The sequence below is a fragment of the Ornithorhynchus anatinus genome, chromosome 4 (genome assembly GCF_004115215.2).
Source record: "Ornithorhynchus anatinus isolate Pmale09 chromosome 4, mOrnAna1.pri.v4, whole genome shotgun sequence".
Taxonomy (NCBI): domain Eukaryota; kingdom Metazoa; phylum Chordata; class Mammalia; order Monotremata; family Ornithorhynchidae; genus Ornithorhynchus; species Ornithorhynchus anatinus.
Genome location: NC_041731.1, coordinates 15,876,228 through 15,894,030, shown reverse-complemented (window position 1 = coordinate 15,894,030; position 17,803 = coordinate 15,876,228). Strand labels below are relative to the sequence as shown.

The window sequence follows — 17,803 nt, the reverse complement described above, 5'->3', positions numbered from 1 at the left end:
TTTTCTTCGGTTGATGGCCCTAATCGGAAACCCCCCAAACCTCTACCTGATGTGGGCAAGTGAAGACCACGGTAGTTGCCAAGACCTCCAGCTCTCCGTAAGTTGAGTGTGTCAAAACAAAACAAAACAAAAAACCCTTTGTGTACTTGTTGGGGCTTGTCCCCGCATACTTGTTTCAGCTTGTGTCCCAGCAGGAATATGATAGCAGGGATGATAGAGTGTCAGCACTGGAATACGGACCACTGCCATTACGATCAATTTCTTCACACAGATCCTCAAATCTTAAGTCTCCGGACCGGTGCTCCCTGTGGATGGGAAACTCATCTATTGACAAATGCACCGCTCTGAATCAGACACCTGAGGTGCAGGATAGCGACTGTTCCTTAACTTTGCTCTCAAGCATCTTGCCATCCAAGAGTCATCCTCTATGGATTTGAACTCCTACACTCCAGATCTGCTGGGGATGGGAGTCCCCAAGGGGGTAAACCATTGCTTCTAGTAGGAAGAGGGCTATTATGGAGGCAGGGAAGACACTCACATTTGGGACAGAGCCAAGTAACAGAAAGAAAGTCTTTTTTTTTCCGGGCAGGGGGAGAGGATGTGCGTGATGGAGGGGGTTAGGCGGTCTGGTCACGGGGGTGATTCAGAGTTGAAGATATAGGATGGAGTTTGTGATGTCAGAGGGTAATTGTGACTGGTAATTGTTTTTCAAAAGGTATGTCCATACTGAGCATGGCTGTCTCTAGTGGTGGGGATGGAGGTCAGCTGTGATAAGGTGAGCAAAACTTATCTTCTAACAGACTAACTTTGAGGAAAGACGTCATTAGTGTTTCCCTCTTACCACTTCATTGAAGATAGCACATTAACAATGGTTATAGAACTTTCAGTAAACCTAAGTGCAGTATAACAGGAAAAACAAGACAGATAATGGCTATAAATAGGTCAAAACTAGTCGGGGCTGGGAAAACTGCCTGGGATTTTTGTGTTTTTCCCCAGCCTGGTTGGCAACCTCCTCATCCTGATTTATAGCTTGGTCTCCCTCTCGGCAGTGAGCTCCCTCCAGCTAACCCCATTATTCTGAGCCTCAAAAGTCTTCAGTTACTATTTCTCTTCACATGAAACCCAAACTCCTAAACACAGTTTTAAGGTGTTTTTTTTACTGTCTCCCTCCTACAGTAGCTCTTCTTCTTCAGAAGCTCCCCTCCCTGGTATGACACCCCAGCTCACATTCCCTGCTCCTCCCGAAGGAACCTCACTTATGACTCTCCTTCCCACCCCGCTCTCGAATCCGTCAAGCCACATTGTTGTTAAGGGTGTTTATTAAGCGCTCACTATGTGCCGGGGACTATACTAAGCCCTAGGGTAGATGCAAGTTAATCAGGTCAGACAGTTCACGTTCCACCTGGGGCTCACCATCTCAATTCTCATTTTACAGATAAGGTAAATGAGGTACGGAGATGTTACTGTGACTTTCCCAACTTCACACAGCAGTCAAGTGACAGAGCTGAGATTAGAATCCAAGGGCCTTCTGACGTCTAGCCCCATGCTTGATCCACAAGACCACGCTGCTGATGCAGACGGGAGTGGTTTTGCCCTTCATGATAATCCTGGCAGAGTCAGAAAAGGTGAGAGCTTGTTAGTCTATAAAGAGTCACGAAAGGAGGGGATGTTTTGCCAGGATGAGGGAGGCCCAGGACTGGAAGGAGGCTGCAACAACTCTGAGTCTGAGGGCGGGCCCAGCACCGGAACTAGGCTGTGACAGGCTGGAGGCTTGACTCTGGAATAAGGAAAAATCCCGGGACGACAGTTCCGGGTGAGAAGCTTGTCCTGTGTTGGCGGCGGTGGTGGAACTGAGGGTTCGTCCCTTGGACCAGAGAAGAGGCTGGGCCTCCTGACCTGGGATGACCAGTGGCCGGAGCTGGGAGGGCAAGGAGGCAGAGGCCTGGTTGCCACTGGGTACTCCCCCAGTGGACTGGGCATCATCAGGAAAATGGCCACACTTCTAGGGGTGCAGGGCAAAGAGGGTCCTCTCTTCAGCAAGGTCCAGTCTGGCCAGACCGGCCCCTCAGTCGCCACACCTCCTGTCTGCCCAGGTATCCAGGGCCACTCTCTGACATTCCCTCCCTTTCATCCTGGAGTCTGGGCTCGGGAGGTGGCTCTGGCCTGCTTACTCCCTCTCTCCCACTTCTCTGTCCTTTTCCACTGCCGGAGCTGGGGATGGGGATGAAGGGGGAGGGGCCCACATTCCAGGGAGGAGGAGGACATCCTCAAGTCTGAGCAGGAAGGCCCGGCCCACTCCCGAAGCCCTGGCAGAACCGGAATTGTGGACCCGTGCTCCCACCAGGCCGTGGAGAGGACTGTTTCGTGTGCCAGGTGGGCGTGGGGAAGGGGAGAAGGGAAAATAAATGGCTCCTTTCAGGGGATTTCTGACCCCTGTATGCCGGGTAGGGAGGCTGAGTAGCCTACTGGAAAGAGCACGGGACTGAGAATCAGGAGATGAGGCTGCCCTAACCACTTGCTTGCTGTGTGACTTTGGGCAAGTCACCTGTCTGGGCCTCAGTTTGCTCATGTTTAAAATGGCGATTGAATACCTGTTCTTCTATTTGAGACAATAAACTCTGTGTGGGGCAGGGACTGTGTCTGATTCCGGTTAGCTTTTATCTACCCCAATGCTCAATAAATTGTTTGGCACATAATAATAAGAAGAATGGTATCTGTTAAGCACTTACTATGTACCAGGCACTGTTCTAAGCGCTGGGGTAGATACGAGCAAATCGTGTTGGACACAGAACCTGTCCCACGTGGGGCTCGCAGTCTCAATCCCCATTTTACATGTGAGGAGACCGAGGCACAGAGAAGCAAAGTGACTTGCCCAAGGTCACACAGGCAGACAGGTGGTGGGGCTGGGACATAGTAGGTGTTTAATAAATACCATTATTTGGGGGAGGCAGAAGGGGGCTTGGCCCCACTGATCTCTAGCCTGGCCTTTCACGACTTTATCCGATCAGACTGTAAGCCCGTCAAAGGTCAAGGACTGCCTCTATCTGTTGCCGATTTGTACATTCCAAGCGCTTAGTACAGTGCTCTGCACATAGTAAGCGATCAATAAACACTATTGAATGAATGAATCCTGTGCAGTCTGCCCCGTGATCATGTGAGAGATCGCGGTTGTCCGGCTGGAATTTTTTTAGTTTCAGCAGTGAGAAGATACGTTCAAGACAAAAAGAAGGAAACAATTCCCATGGCAGGTCGTAAAATCGGTATTTGCATAATTTTCTCCACTACAAGATTCTCCTCCCTGCCCCCCTGCCGACTTTGGAGAAGGAAATAAAAGACTGATAGAATAAATAAAAGCAGAGATAGCATCGCACAGTCGGGAAGGAAGCGAAAGTTCAGAACATACCGGGGCTGTGTGTACAGGCTTGCTCTGTGAGTTTCTTCACCTAGGCGTGCCAAGATTTCAGGGTAGAAAGAGGAGAAGGGGGTAGGGTTGCCATAATTCACTGAGTACCTATTATATTCCAGCGCTTGGCTGAGTGCAGTAACAGGAAGAGATGTGATCTCAAATGCTTCTTATCTTTCTCTTCCTATCCCCTTCTCTTTTTTTTGTATTTTGTATTTTTTATTTTTGTCTTCTGCTCCCCTTGTTGCTATATTTAATTCCCCAGATAATGAGAAGCGGTATGGCCTAGGGGAAGGAGCATAGGCCTGAGAGTCAAAGGACCTGAGTGCTAATCCCCCCTCAGCCGTTTGCATGCTGTGTGGGCTTGGACAAACCGCTTTACTTCAACGTGCCTCGGTTGAAGTGGATAGAGCAGAGGCCTGGGAGTCAGACGTGCTGGGTTCTAATGCTGACTGCAGCGTGGCCTAGTGGGAAGAGCACGGGCTTGGGAGTCAGAGGTCACGGGTTCTAATCCTAGCTCCGCCGCTTGTCAGCGGCGTGACTTTAGGCAAGTCACTTCACTTCTCTGGGCCTCAATTACCTCATCTCTAAAATGGGGATGAAGACTGTGAGCCCCAAGTAGCACAACCTGATTACCTTGTGTCTACCCCAGCGCTTAGAACAGTGCTTGGTACATAGTAAACACTTTAGACTGTGAGCCCGTCATTGGACAGGGATTGTCTCTATCTGTTGCTGAATTGTACATTCCAAGCGCTTAGTACAGTGTTCTGCACATAGTAAGTGCTCAATGAATACTACTGAATGAATGAACAAGTACCATCATTATTATTATTATTATCTGCTGTGTGACCTTGGGCAAGTCGCTTTATTTCTCGGTTCCTCAGTTCCCTCATCTGTAAAATGGGAATGAGACAGTGAGCCCCACACGGGACAGAAACTGTGTCCAACCTCATTAGCTCGTGTCCATCTCAGCGCTTAACACAGAGCCTGGCACATAGTAAACATCTAACAAATACCATTCTTCTTCTTCTTCTTCTTCTTCTTCTTCTTCTTCTTCTTCTTATTTCCTCATCTGTAAAATGAGAATTAACCTATTCTCCTTCCCACTTAGACTGTGAGCCTCATATGGGACAGGGACTGTGTCCAAACTGAATAATTTTAATCTGCCCAGTGTTTAAAGCAGTGCTTGCCTTATAGCGCATAATAAATGCCATAATAATGATACCAGTGGTTCCTCTCCTGTTATGGGGTTGCAGAAAAGTGGGGGGATTTTATCTGAATAAATACTTTAGGGAATAAGTAATTTATGGAACTTGTTACTACGGGAAAATACAGGTCGAGTATATCATTAGGCTCGAGAGAGTTTTGAATAGATTAATTAGAGAATGGGAAAATAGAGATGTCATCTTAAATCATCACATCTTTTCTGGACTGTAAGCTCGTTGTGGGCAGGGAACACGTCAACCGACTCTGCGGTATCGTACTCTCCCAAATGCTTACTTAGTACAGTGATCAGCAAACAGTAAGTTGCAGATATCCTGGATTGATTGATCGATGATAGATGTTGAGCAGGACGACGATCAAACCGTTCCTTCGAACATCCTGCTGCCACAATAGGAATGAGAATATCCAGCCAGGTGAATCATCATCCGACCCACGCTGGCATTTCTTGGGTCTTTATGTCTTAACCCAGGTTTCCGAAGGGATTTCAACAGCTCCAAAGGAAAGGCTGCCGTTAAGTCACCGGAAGAGCATCTGTCCCACATTGCCTACCCCTGGCCTTCTGCGAGGACGAGACAATTGGGTGTTCACTTGAACCCAGCGCTATTTTGCCGTGTCCGTAGACCCTTCTGAAACCGGGTGTATGAAAGGCAGCTCTTCCCCCCGAGGGGAAGAAAATGAGGACCGGATTGTGCTTGTGGTGCACTTTCATAGTGATTTGAAAACTTCAGACAACTAACCAGAAGTCTTAATTATATTGCCTTGACTCCGACCCAGAAAAAAACTGCTGATTCAGTTTCACATTAACAATCTTCCCCACCTCAAAAGTTTAGATATTCCTTAGACTTTGGAAGAAATCATTTATTGTACTCATCCAGCAAATGATATTCAAGATAACTGCTTATTGCTACCAGAGTAATTATCTTGACTGAAGGTAGACTTTCTCTAGGAAGGACTTCTTTAAGAATTCCCTCAAGGAGAAAAGAGCACTTATAAAGAGCTGTCTAGTTGATCGGGGGAAGCTGGCTTAGATGAAGTCAACTTCCCTAAAATGAACAAGGAAACTGCAATTTTGAATCACATATTTTTTAAATTTTTTTTATATTTAATATTTTTTAAAATATTAAAAAAATAAATGATTTTTAAAAATCACATATTTGATTAAATTCTAAACTATCATCGCCAAAAGTTTTTATAAACTGAGAAGCCACGTGGCCTAGTGGTTAGAGCATGAGCCCGAGAGTCAGAAGGTCCTGGGTTCTAATCTTGGCTCCGTCCCTTGTCTGCTGTGTGACCTTGGGCGAGTGACTTCACTTAGGGGTTCTAATCCCAGCTCTGCCATTGGTCTGCTGTGTGACCTCGGGCAAGTCAGTTAACTCCTCTGTGCCTCAGTTATTTCATCTCTAAAATGGGGATTAAGACCGTGAGCCTCACGTGGGACAGGGACTGGGTCCAAACCGGTTATCTGGTATCTACCCCAGTGCTTAGAACAGTGTCTGGCATACAATAAGTGCTTAACAAATACCTTTATTATTATTATTGTCAAATATATTTTATCAGTCGCTTATTTAATGCAAATTCTAAGCTATCATCACTCTACTGCGTGCTTGCAGATTGGGAGTCCCTGAGAGGGACAGGGACCTTATCTGTTTCTCAACTGTGCATTCTTTTGCAGCGTGTTTACACACGATAAGTACTTAATAGATACTATTACTACTTGGGAGCATCCGATAGAAGTAGAAGGTCTGACCCCTGTCTTTGAGGATCTATAAACTAGCTTTCCATAATAATGGGGATTACCTAGGATTGATAGTAAAATTACTTTCTTACGGGACCAGGCAGGCTTTGAACACCACCGCTGTAGTGTCAACCTGGCAGCAGGCACTCGATCTCTGAAGAAGCTCGGCCCTTTCCTCACAAAAAGTCCATTGGTTTGGAAATCATTAATCTACTGTTCATAATATATATTCATTCATTCAATCACATATATTGAGCACTTACTGTGTGCAAAACTGTGTGCGATTTATCTGCCTATATTCCTTTGTGGGTCAGGTACGGTATTTGTTTCCTAAAAATGCGATCATTTCAGAAATGGCTACATTTTAGTTCAAAAGTGACAATTGTCCAGTGCGTACATCTTTCATTCATTCATTCATCCATTCGATCTTATTTTTTGAGCGCTTACTGTGTGCAGAACACTGTACTAAGCACTTGGGAAAGTACAATACAACAATAATTGGACATATTCCCTACCCACGACGGGCTTATAGTCTAGATGGGGGGAGACAGACATCAATACAAATAAATTACAGATATGTGCATAAGTGCTGTGGAGCTGGGAGGGGCGAAGAATGAAGGGAGCAAGTCAGGGAGATGCAAAAGGGAGTGGAAGAAGAGAAAAGGAGGGGATTAGTCTGGGAAGGCTTCTTGGAGGAGATGGGCCTTCAATAAGCCTTTGAAGTGAGGGAGAGTCATTGTCTGTCGGACTTGAGGCGGGAGGACGTTCCAGGCTACGGGTTGGTGGCGAGCTATGGGAGATCGAGGCACAGCGAAAAGTTAAGCATCAGAGGAGCGAAGAGCGCAGGCTGGGTTGTAGTAGAACGACGAGGTGAGGTAGGAGGATGCAAGGCGATGGCGTGCTTCAAAGCCAACGGTGAGGAGTTTTCGTTTGACTCGGAGGTGGATGGGCAACAGCTGGAGTTCTTTGAGGAGCAAGGTCACATGTCCTGAACGTTTTTGTAGAAAAATCATCTGGGCAGCGGAGCGAAGTGTGGACTGGAGTGGGGAGAGACAGGAGGCTGGTCGGTGAGCGAGGAGCCTGAAGCAATGATCCAGGTGGGAAAGGATGAGTGATTGCAGCGTGGCTCAGTGGAAAGGACCCGGGCTTGGGAGTCAGAGGTCATGGGTTCGAATCCCAGCTCGGCCACTTGTCAGATGCGGGACTGTGGAAAGTCACTTCACTTCTCTGTGCCTCAGTTCCCTCATCTGTAAAATGGGGATTAAACTGTGAGCCTCACGTGGGACAATCTGATTACCTTGTATCTCCCTCAGTGCTTAGGACAGTGCTCTGCACATAGTAAGCCCTTAACAAATACCAACATTATTATTATTATTGTTTTAACGCAATAGCAGTATGGATGGAGAGGAAAGGGCAGATTTTAGCGATGTTAAAGTCCCTCTGCATAAGTCACCTCTGCATCTGGGTGTAGAAGCGCGTGTACACGTGCCGCGGATGTGGCTGAAAACGGAACCACCTCCAGGTCTCTCCGCTAGTTGAGGATCTGTTCATTTAGAAATGCTTCGCATTTAAGCACTCACTGTGTGTCCAGCACTGTTCTAAACATTGGTGGAGATAGAAGTTAATTAGATTAGACTCAATTCCTGCCCCACTTGGGGCACAGAATCTAAGTAATGAATCACAAGTTTACAGCTGAGGATGTTTTATGGAAAAGGCTTTTCTCCACCAATTTGTGTATGGGGCTGGTGGCCTTAAAGTCTGCACGGTCAGGTCTGCTCTGTGGCCTCGGGCAAGCCGCTTCCCTTCTCTGTGCCTCAGTTACCTCATCTGTCACATGGGGATTAAGACTGTGAGCCTCGTGTGGGACACAGTCCACGTCCCACCCGACTATCTTGTATCGGCCCCAGCGTTTAGTACAGTATCTGGCACGTGGTAATGGCTTAACAAGTACCATTCAAAAAAGATAAGAAATTTCACCTTTTATGATAATACTATTCGAGTAAATAACAAAATGCCAGCATAGGGTTGATAGTTCAAGTTCTTATCTGAGGGTGAGACTTTGGTTCCCAGAGATACTGAAACACATTTAAACTGCTATTGAAAATATATGATTAATGGGAAGTTGCAGAATGACAGAAATCTCTGTAGGTCTGTCTTTTATTTTCTTCATTAGAAATTACATTCTCAAATTTTCAAGCGATCACCCCAGGATAGTGGAGGAAGCTATCCCTGTAATTCACAAGGAACGGAAACATCGACTCGCAGAAGAGGTCGTGGGAAATATCAATTCTACTTCCTGTGAATTACTGGAATAGCTTTGCTCCATTATTATGGGACAGTCGCTTCAGGTTTCCTAACCGTCACTTGAATTGAAAAAAAGATGGATTCAACTGAGCTTGCTCATACTATTTTAAAATATCAATCAGGGAATATGACGTTGATGATGATAGCGATATAGTATTTGTTAAGCGCTTACTATTTGTCAAGCACCGTTCCAAGTGCTGAGGTAGTTGCAAGCTAATCGGTCTGGACACAGTCCCTGTCCCACATGGGGCTCACAGAATGAATCCCCATTTGACAGATGAGGTAACTGAGGCTTAGAGAAGTGAAGTGACTCGACCAAGGTCACACAGCAGACAAGTGGGGGAGGTGGGATTAGAACCCGTGCCCTTCTGCCTCCCAGGCCCATGCTCTATCCGCTATGCCAGGCTGCTTCCCTAAAGCCAATGGTAAGAAAAGCCTTTAAAACCTTTACAGCCTCGGCAAGGAATTTCTGTTTGAGGAGAAGGTGGCTGGGAAAACCTGGGAGTTCTTGAGGAGTGGGGAAACGCGGATAGAACGGGAAGCAGAATAAAGTATGGATTGGCTCGGGAAGAGACAAGAGGTAGGGAGGTCAGAAAGGAGGCTGATGAAGTTGTCAAGGTGAGATCGGATAAGTGCTTGGAGCAACACAGTAGCATCTGGGATGGAGAGGGAGGATGAATCGTTGCGACGTAGCGAAGGTTGAACCGACAGGATTCGGTCACAGGTCGAACCTCCGGGTTGAACGAGAGAGATGAGTCGAGGATAATGTGAAGATTTGGGGCCCGTGAGACGAGGAGGATGGTGGCCCTGTCTACAGCGATGGGAAAGTCAGGAGGGCAAGGCAGCAGGGTAAAGTTTGGAAGGGAGCATAATGCAGTGGTCATGTCGGGAAATGAAGAATGCTTCTAAGGGCATGGTATTCATTCATTCATTCATTCATTCATTCATTCATTCAATAGTATTCATTCAATTCAATCAATAGTATTTATTGAGCATTTACTATGTGCAGAGCACTGTACTAAGCGCTTGGAATGAACAAGTCGGCAACAGATAGAGACAGTCCCTGCCGTTTGACGGGCTTACGGTCTAATCGGGGGAGACAGTACTAAGCCCTTGGAATGTACAAATTGGTAACAGATAGAGACAGTCCCTGCCCTTTGACGGGCTTACAGTTTAAGCGGGGGAGACGGACAGACAAGAACAATGGCAATAAATAGAATCGAGCGGATGAACATCTCATTAAAACAATAGCAAATAAATAGCATCAAGGTGATGTACATCTCACTAACAAAATAAATAGGGTAATGAAAATATATACAGTTGAGCGGACGAGTACAGTGCTGAGGGGATGGGAAGCGGCGTGGAGGGAGAGGGAAGGATGGTTGTACATGAATGAATAAGAATAATACGAAGAAATAAATGACAGATATGGACATGGTGCTGTCGGGCCGGCGGGGGGCGGGGATGAATGAAGGGGTCGAGTCAGGGAGATGCAGAAAGGAGGGATGGAGTCAGGGAGATGCAGAAGGGAGTGGGAGAAGAGGAAAGGAGGACTTAGGCAGGGAAGGCCTCTTGGAGGAGATGGACCTTCAAACAGGCTTGGAGGGGGCCGGGGGACAGTCACCGTCTGTCGGATTTGAGAAGGGAGGGTGTTCCAGGTCGGACGGGAGGTGGGCGAGGGGTCAGCGCTGAGGTAGAGGAGATGGAGGTACGGCGAGAAGGTTGGCGGTAGAGGAGGAGAGTGTGCCCGTTACGGTGTAGCAGAAGAGTAGGGAGGTGAGGTAGCAGGGGGCAAGCTGACTGAGGGTTTTAAAGCCACGGGTGGGGAGTTCTGTTTGTGTGGCTCAGTGGAAAGTGCCCTGGCTTGGGAGTCAGAGGGCATGGGTTCGAATCCCGGCTCTGCCACTTGGCAGCTGTGTGACTGTGGGCAAGTCACTTCACTTCTCTGGGCCTCAGTTCCCTCATCTGTGAAATGGGGATTAAGACTGTGAGCTTCACGTGGGACAACCCGATTACCCTGTATCTCCCCCAGCGCTCAGAACGGTGCTCGGCACATAGTAAGTGCTTAACAAATACCAACATTATTATTATTATTTTCTGTGCCTCAGTTACCTCCTCTGGAAAATGGGGATTAACTGTGGGCCTCACGTGGGACAACCCGATGACCCCGTATCTCCCCCAGCGCTCAGAACAGTGCTCGGGACATAGTGCTTAACAAATACCAACATTATTATGATTAATTATTATTATTCTCTGTCCCGCAGTTCCCTCCTCTGGAAAATGGGGATGAACCGGGAGCCTCACGTGGGACAACCCGATGACCCTGTATCTCCCCCAGCGCTCAGAACAGTGCTCGGCCCCTAGTAAGCGCTTAAAAAATACCAGCATTATTATTACTATTATTATTCTCCGTGGCTGTTACCTCATCTAGGGAAGCAGCGTGGCTCAGTGGATAGATCCCGGGCTTGGGAGTCAGAGGTCAACGGGTTCGAATCCCGGCTCTGCCCCTGGTCTGCTGGGTGACTGTGGGCGAGTCACTTCACTTCTCTGGGCCTCAGTTCCCTCATCTGTAAAATGGGGATGAACCGGGAGCCTCACGTGGGACAAGCCGATGACCCTGTATCTCCCCCAGCGCTCAGAACAGCGCTCGGCCCCTAGTAAGCGCTTAACAGATCCCGACATTCTTCTTTTTGTTATTATTATGTGGAGGGGGGTGGGCAAGCAGAGGAGTTTGGGGCAGGGGCGGGTCCGGGGGCGGGTCCGGGGGAGGGCCGGGCCTCGCAGGGGCCTCCTCCTGCCGGGGCCGGGCCGGGCCGGGCCGGGCCCAGAAGGGGAAAAACCTCCGCCCGGTCCTCATCCCCAGCCCGGTCCTCATCCCCAGCCCGGTCCTCATCCCCAGCCCGATCCTCATCCCCATCCCGAGGTAAGCCACCGCCGGGAACCGCGCCCCCGATGGCCCTGGCAGCCCCGGGTCCGCAGGGACCGTCCCTCTCTCTCTCTCTCTCTCTCTCTCTGTTGCTCAATCGCCCTTGCCTAGCGCTTAGCACAGCGCTCCGCGCACAAGCTCCCCTCCTCCGGGAGGCCTTCCCACCCCGAGCCCCCCTCCCCGCCCCCCGCCACTGGGGCACATTTGTATATGTTGCTTATATCTTTCTTAAGGTGATTAATGAGACAGATCTATAGCTCTAATCATTCAATAGCATTTATTGAGCGCTTCCTAGGTGCGGAGCACTGTACTAAGCGCTTGGAATGGACAATTCGGCAACAGAGAGGGACAGTCCCTGCCCATCGACGGGTTTACAGTCTGATCCTATTTATTGCTATTGTTTTTGTCCGTCCGTCTCCCCCCATTAGACTGTGAGCCCGTCAGCGGGCAGAGACTGTCTCTCTCCGTTGCCGATTTATCCATTCCAAGCGCTCAGTACAGTGCTCTGCACGGAGTAAGCGCTCAGTAAATACTATTGAATGAATGAATAATAATAATGTTGGTATCTGTTAAGCGCTTACTCCGTGCAGAGCACTGTTCTGAGCGCTGGGGGAGACACAAGGGAATCAGGTTGTTCCACGTGGGGCTCACGGTCTTCATCCCCATTTTACAGATGAGGGAACTGAGGCACCAGAGAAGTGAAGTGACTCGCCCACAGTCACACAGCTGACAAGTGGCAGAGCCGGGATTCGAACCCGTGATCTCTGACTCCAAAGCCCGTGCTCTTTCCACTGAGCAAGCGCTCAATAAATGCTATTGAATGAATGAATATTTCTATTGAGGCAATTGATGCCTGTCTACTGGTTTTCTTTTGTTTCACCGTCTGGCTCTCCCTTCTAGACCGGGAGCCCGTCGTTGGGCAGGGACGGTCTCTATCTGTTGCCGAATGGGACTTTTCAAGTGCCCAGTACAGTGCTCTGCACACAGTAAGCGCTCAGTAAATAGGATTGAATAATAATGTTGGTATTTGTTAAGCGCTTACTGTGTGCAGAGCACTGTTCTAAGCGCTAGGGTAGATACAGGGTAATCAGGTCGTCCCACGTGAGGCTCACGGTTAATCCCCATTTTACAGATGAGGTAACTGAGGCACAGAGAAGTTAAGTGACTTGCCCCCTGTCACACAGCTGACAAGTGGCAGAGCCGGGAGTCGAACCCCTGACCTCTGACTCCGAAGCCCAGGCTCTTTCCACTGAGCCACGCTGCTTCCCTGAATGTCTGTCGTGGCATTGAGGTCTGTCCCTGCTCCCTCGCCCCACGCTTAGAGTGTGAACTCATTGTGGGCAGGGATCACCACTCTTTACTGTTGTACCGTTCTTTTCCCAAGCGCTCAGTACAGAGCTCTGCACATAGTAAGCGCTCGATTCATTCATTTAAACGTCATTATTGAGCGCTTACTGTGTGCTAAGCGCTTGGAAAGTACAATACAGCGACAAAGAGAGACGATCCCCGCCCTCAACGGGCATACAGTCTAGAACCGAGGGAATCGAATGACTATAGGGTACTTCCCCCAATCGCTTAGTACAGTGCTTTGCACACAGTAAGCGCTTAATAAATACGATTGAATGAATTGATGAATGACTCTGGATGGGTGTCAGGAGGCCACTTAAGGGTGCTAACCTAAACTGGGGGCGGGGAAGATAGAGAGAATCATAATAAAAATAATTACGATACTCATAAAGTGCTTCCTATGTGCCAAACACTGTTCTAAGCACCGGAGTTGGTACAAGGTAGTCAGGTTGGACACAGTCCCTGTTCTACAAAGGGCTCACACTCATCGTTCCTGTTTTACTGATGAGGGAACTGAGCCCCCCCACCCCGAGAAGTGAAGTGACTTACCCCAGGTCACACTGCAGACCTATAATAATGATGGTTGACCTTGGGCAAGTCACTCAATTTCTCTGTGCCTCAGTGACCTCATCTGTCAACTGGGGATGAAGACTGGGAGCCCCACGTGGGACAACCTGATTACCCTGTATCTCCGCCAGGACTTAGAACGGTGTTTGGCACATAGTGAGCATTTAACAAATACCAACGTTATCATTATCATTATTTCCACTAGGCCACACTCCTCTGGCTCCGGTGTTTATTTAACCTGGCTGGACAGCATATGGGGGGCTGTTTAAAATTCAGCAATGATATTCCTCTCTTACTGTTGACTGTTGCCAATGTTTCCATTTGCCACCGTCCACTAAACATCTTCCTTACCCCACGCATCTTTGAGTGAAGGAATTATCGATCTGGGGAACCCCTGTGCAAGAGTGGGAAAAGGCAGGGACCAAAAGCAGGCGATTTCGCTTCTTCGTTTCATTTTCCTCCCACTTCTCCCTGCCTCCGCCCACTTCCCCTCCATCAGTTTTGACTCGAAGAATAGGAGTTCACCTACCAGGCTTTAGGGTCACTTGGAGACGGGGCCAGAGCTGCCAGAGAGAAGAAACCCAAACCTGACTCGCTTTTATTCAGAGAAGTAGGTTGCCTGCAGAGGGTTTCAGAGATCACAGTGAAAAATGGGAACTTTTAACAAATCGATGAATATGGGAAATTTGTAGTTGGCTTATTTATGCAATTTCATTTGTTGATTTCTGAGCCCTCCCATTAAAAAAATTCAAAATAGGTGTTTTAGATATGAAAAGAAATCAAATTAAATCTTCTGTATGTGAAATATCTTGTTGGCTATTTTTCTCACTGCACAAAATGCCCACTTACATTTTCTCACTCCAAGAGTTCTCGAAAGAACATTACTTCACCTTGGCTTCCATATTCGTCTCATAATAATTCAGTCAATTTTCATTGCTCCCTCCAGGTCCAACTTCAGTCTAAAGAATGACTTCCAGAGGTACAAAAATGAAGGAATCTGATAACGAACAGTGTTCAAAGTAAGAATTCAAACACTTGGCTGATTAAAATTTATGCACTATTTTTGATTTTTTTTTCCTCTTTTTTTATGAAGTATGGTCCTTTTAGGCTTCTTTTATCGGTGATCTTGCACAGAATCCTGACAGGGCATTTGGGGATAGGCATGGTTTTTGCTGAATTGTACTTTCCAAGGGCTTAGTACAGTGCTCTGCGCACAGTAAGTGCTCGATAAATATGAACGAATGAATAAATGAACATGTGCATATTGGCATCTGAATAGATTTCATTAATAAGCGAAAATCTTAAATGAATAAATAGACATGATTTGAACCATAAGAGCCATTTAGTTTAAAAGTTAGATTGACCGATTAGGATGGGGCTTTAATATTCGGAAACATTGTCTTAAAGGTTTCATTGGGAAAACAAAACTTAGCTCATTGTGAAACTGAAACTTGTATGTTCTCAATTCGGCCTCTTGTTAACCTTTGTACCCATCACCCTGGTTCACATTTAGTAACATTTTTCTGTGTCCTTCCTCAATTTTGAATCTTTTTCTCTGTAGTCATTCCAGTCTTCTTAATCTTGTATCTGACCCTCCTTTCTCATGACTTCTCCGTTCCTTTGTTTGATGTGGCAACCCAGGGGAGCGAACACAGGCCTGAAAAAACAACTCCTTTTCCTAATCCCGGCCTTCCCCCTGACTCACCACAGAAGCCACTTAATTTGTGTGTGTCTACTTCCTCGTCTGTACAATGGGGATTTGGATTCTGACCCCTCTAGCCGGTGTTGTCGGGATAGGCTAATTAAAAGCAGGGAAAAATAGCTTTGAAGAATAGGGATAGGCCCAGGGGGAAATCAGAATTGTTGCCTTATCAAGTCCAGCAACATCAGCAGAAGCCAAGAAGAGAGAACCACTGAAGTTTAAACATTTACAGAGTTCAAAACAATTCATTCATTCATTCAATAGTATTTATTGAGCGCTTACTATGTGCAGAGCACTGTACTAAGCGCTTGCAATGTACAAATCAGTAGCAGATAGAGACAGTCTCTGCCCTTTGAGGGGCTTACAGTCTAATCGGGGGAGATGGACAGACAAGAACAATAGCAATAAATAGAATCGAGGGGATGAACATCTCATTAAAACAATAGCAAATAAATAGAATCAAGGCGATGTACATTTCATTAACAAAGCAGTCACAAGGTAACACTTTCTGCCGCGCATCCTGGCATGGAATTCATAATCATGGAATGCAGTGCAGGCCAGAAATACCTGTAAGTTCAAGAAAGACAGCCCAGGACCATCTGTCAAATACGTGGACCATCTCTAACAGTGAGAGATGTGTGAGAAGACAACCTTGATGTAGCTCCCATGGTCAGACACAGGACGCTGGTCTGGGTTGACCACGGAGGTGACTGAATGTACCATTTCTTAGGTTCTAATAGAGACCTCATTATAATGAGCATTTAACCAAGAACACAGATCTTGGTGTATAGAATTTAATGTCGGAGTTGCGTTCGGCCTCTCGGTTCACCCGTCCCTCTCAGTGGTTCTGCTCTTTCCTTCCCTGCAAACTTCCCTGGGGGCTTCGTGGACTGCCTGTCCAGTTAGCCTCGGCTTCAGAGAAGGTGAGGGAGGCTGGAAAGAAGTGCCCTTCTCTGTCCACGTCCCCTGCCTTCCGGCCAACACTTTGACCACTCTGAAAGCTAGACCACTGGTCAATATCTATGAACGAGGCTGTGGGCATCTAAAAATTAATTTCATGAGGAAAAATTATTCAGCAGGGTGGGGCGTATGTAATCTCTGAATCATAGTTTTTGCCACTGAACTTTCTTTATGGGTTCAGGACTTGCATAAGGCCAGGCTCCGGGATCCAAACATTTTTGAGATGATTGTATTCGACCTCTGTACCTTGTCTCTTACAAACCGATAGACTCTCCCAACTGGAAGGAACCTCGTCTGGTACTGCCCTCTGCTTCCAGGAAGGTGAATAAATGATTTTCCCAGGGCACAGAGATGTCCGCTTTTTTTTTTTTAAATTCCTTCCGTAAAAACGCCTGAAAGCACCCGCTGTCTATCACGAGGGATGTAGATCCCTATAGGATAAAGGGGAACGTAAGGGAGAATTACCTCACTGCTGTCAGACCTCAGCGTTAACCTAAAAGGGACATTATTTCCAGATCTTCACCTTCAAATAAAGTACGGTAGGCTTTAAATAGTGTCTGTAATCCTGCTCATTTGCTTAAAATATCTAGGCTGGCCCTAGCCCTTCCTATTCATTTTGGGTATTGGAGAGTTTACTTTGGTCACATAGTATCGGGACTGTGTTTTGAATGAATTAGGTATCTGCTGAACTATGACGTATCCATGTTGATTATGAGAAGTGAAGAGTCAGTGAGTTAAACCTGGTGGTAGAACTGGATGTCCATGTTCACGTTCCTTTGGAGGATAAACAGATTTATTCAGTTGTCGCTGTATAAATTTCTGTGTTTCAGTCAAACAGTGGCATTTATTGAGTGCTTACTCTCTGTGGAGCCCTGGAGTAAGCACTTGGGCAAATACAGTAATTAGTGCAAACACAAGCCCTGCCTTCGAGGAGCTTACGAAAGAAAGATTAAAATTAATTACAGGTAGGGAAATCAGCAACGATATGTACGTAAGTGTGGTGTTAGCAGGTTCAAATAGTACATAGGTAATGTTTACCAACTTCGTGCTATTGTACTCTCCTAAGCATTTAGTACAGTGCTCTGCAGACAATAAGTGCTCAATAAATGCCACTGATAAATCGAAACAGCATTAATAGTTTTCCGTTTTGTAGATCAAGATTTTTTGACTTGGCAATTTATTCTCGAACTTTGTATATTTCTACAATCTCCTGTGGGGAAAGAGGAACTCCAATTTAGTTACAAATTCCTTACCCCCTAACCAGTTCACACCACATTTTTGGCTATTCTGAGCTCTTCCAGAACTTTCTTTCCAAGGACCTTAAATTGTATCATCAGTTCTCAGAACTGGCTGAACAGGTCAAGTAGATGTTGATGAGGAGGAGGAGGAGGGGAAAGTCTATCCAAGCGGGGTAAAGATGATCATGCAGGTCTGGCTCAGGCCAGAATTACAGGCTTCGAGCCTGTGTCAAATCCGGTCAACTGCTCTCTAAGGAGGATGAACCGCAGAAGAGCAGAGAGTCGATCGAATTAGATTATCGTTAATAGCAGGAGGTGCAGGAGGAGCTTTGAAGATTGGGAGGTATAGCATTTGGTAGATTTCAGGGTGGAGGACGTTTGGATGTGGGCAAAGCCT

The 17,803-nt window shown here is 46.9% G+C and overlaps 1 protein-coding gene across 2 annotated transcripts in view; it reads left to right on the top strand.

Moving 5' to 3' along the window:
* The first annotated feature begins 755 nt into the window (after window positions 1-755).
* Window positions 756-17,803, top strand: part of UPP1 (uridine phosphorylase 1) — a 28,789-nt gene continuing 11,741 nt past the window's right edge. Inside the window, exons 1-2 of one of the 2 annotated variants that reach the window (XM_007661637.4) lie at window positions 756-775; window positions 14,453-14,525. In XM_007661637.4, coding sequence (XP_007659827.1) covers window positions 14,473-14,525 — 53 coding nt within the window. In that variant the 5' untranslated portion in view covers window positions 756-775; window positions 14,453-14,472. Of the gene's footprint in view, window positions 776-11,518; window positions 11,590-14,452; window positions 14,526-17,803 lie in introns of those variants that run through there. The other variant, XM_029063970.1, reaches the window with a different exon arrangement.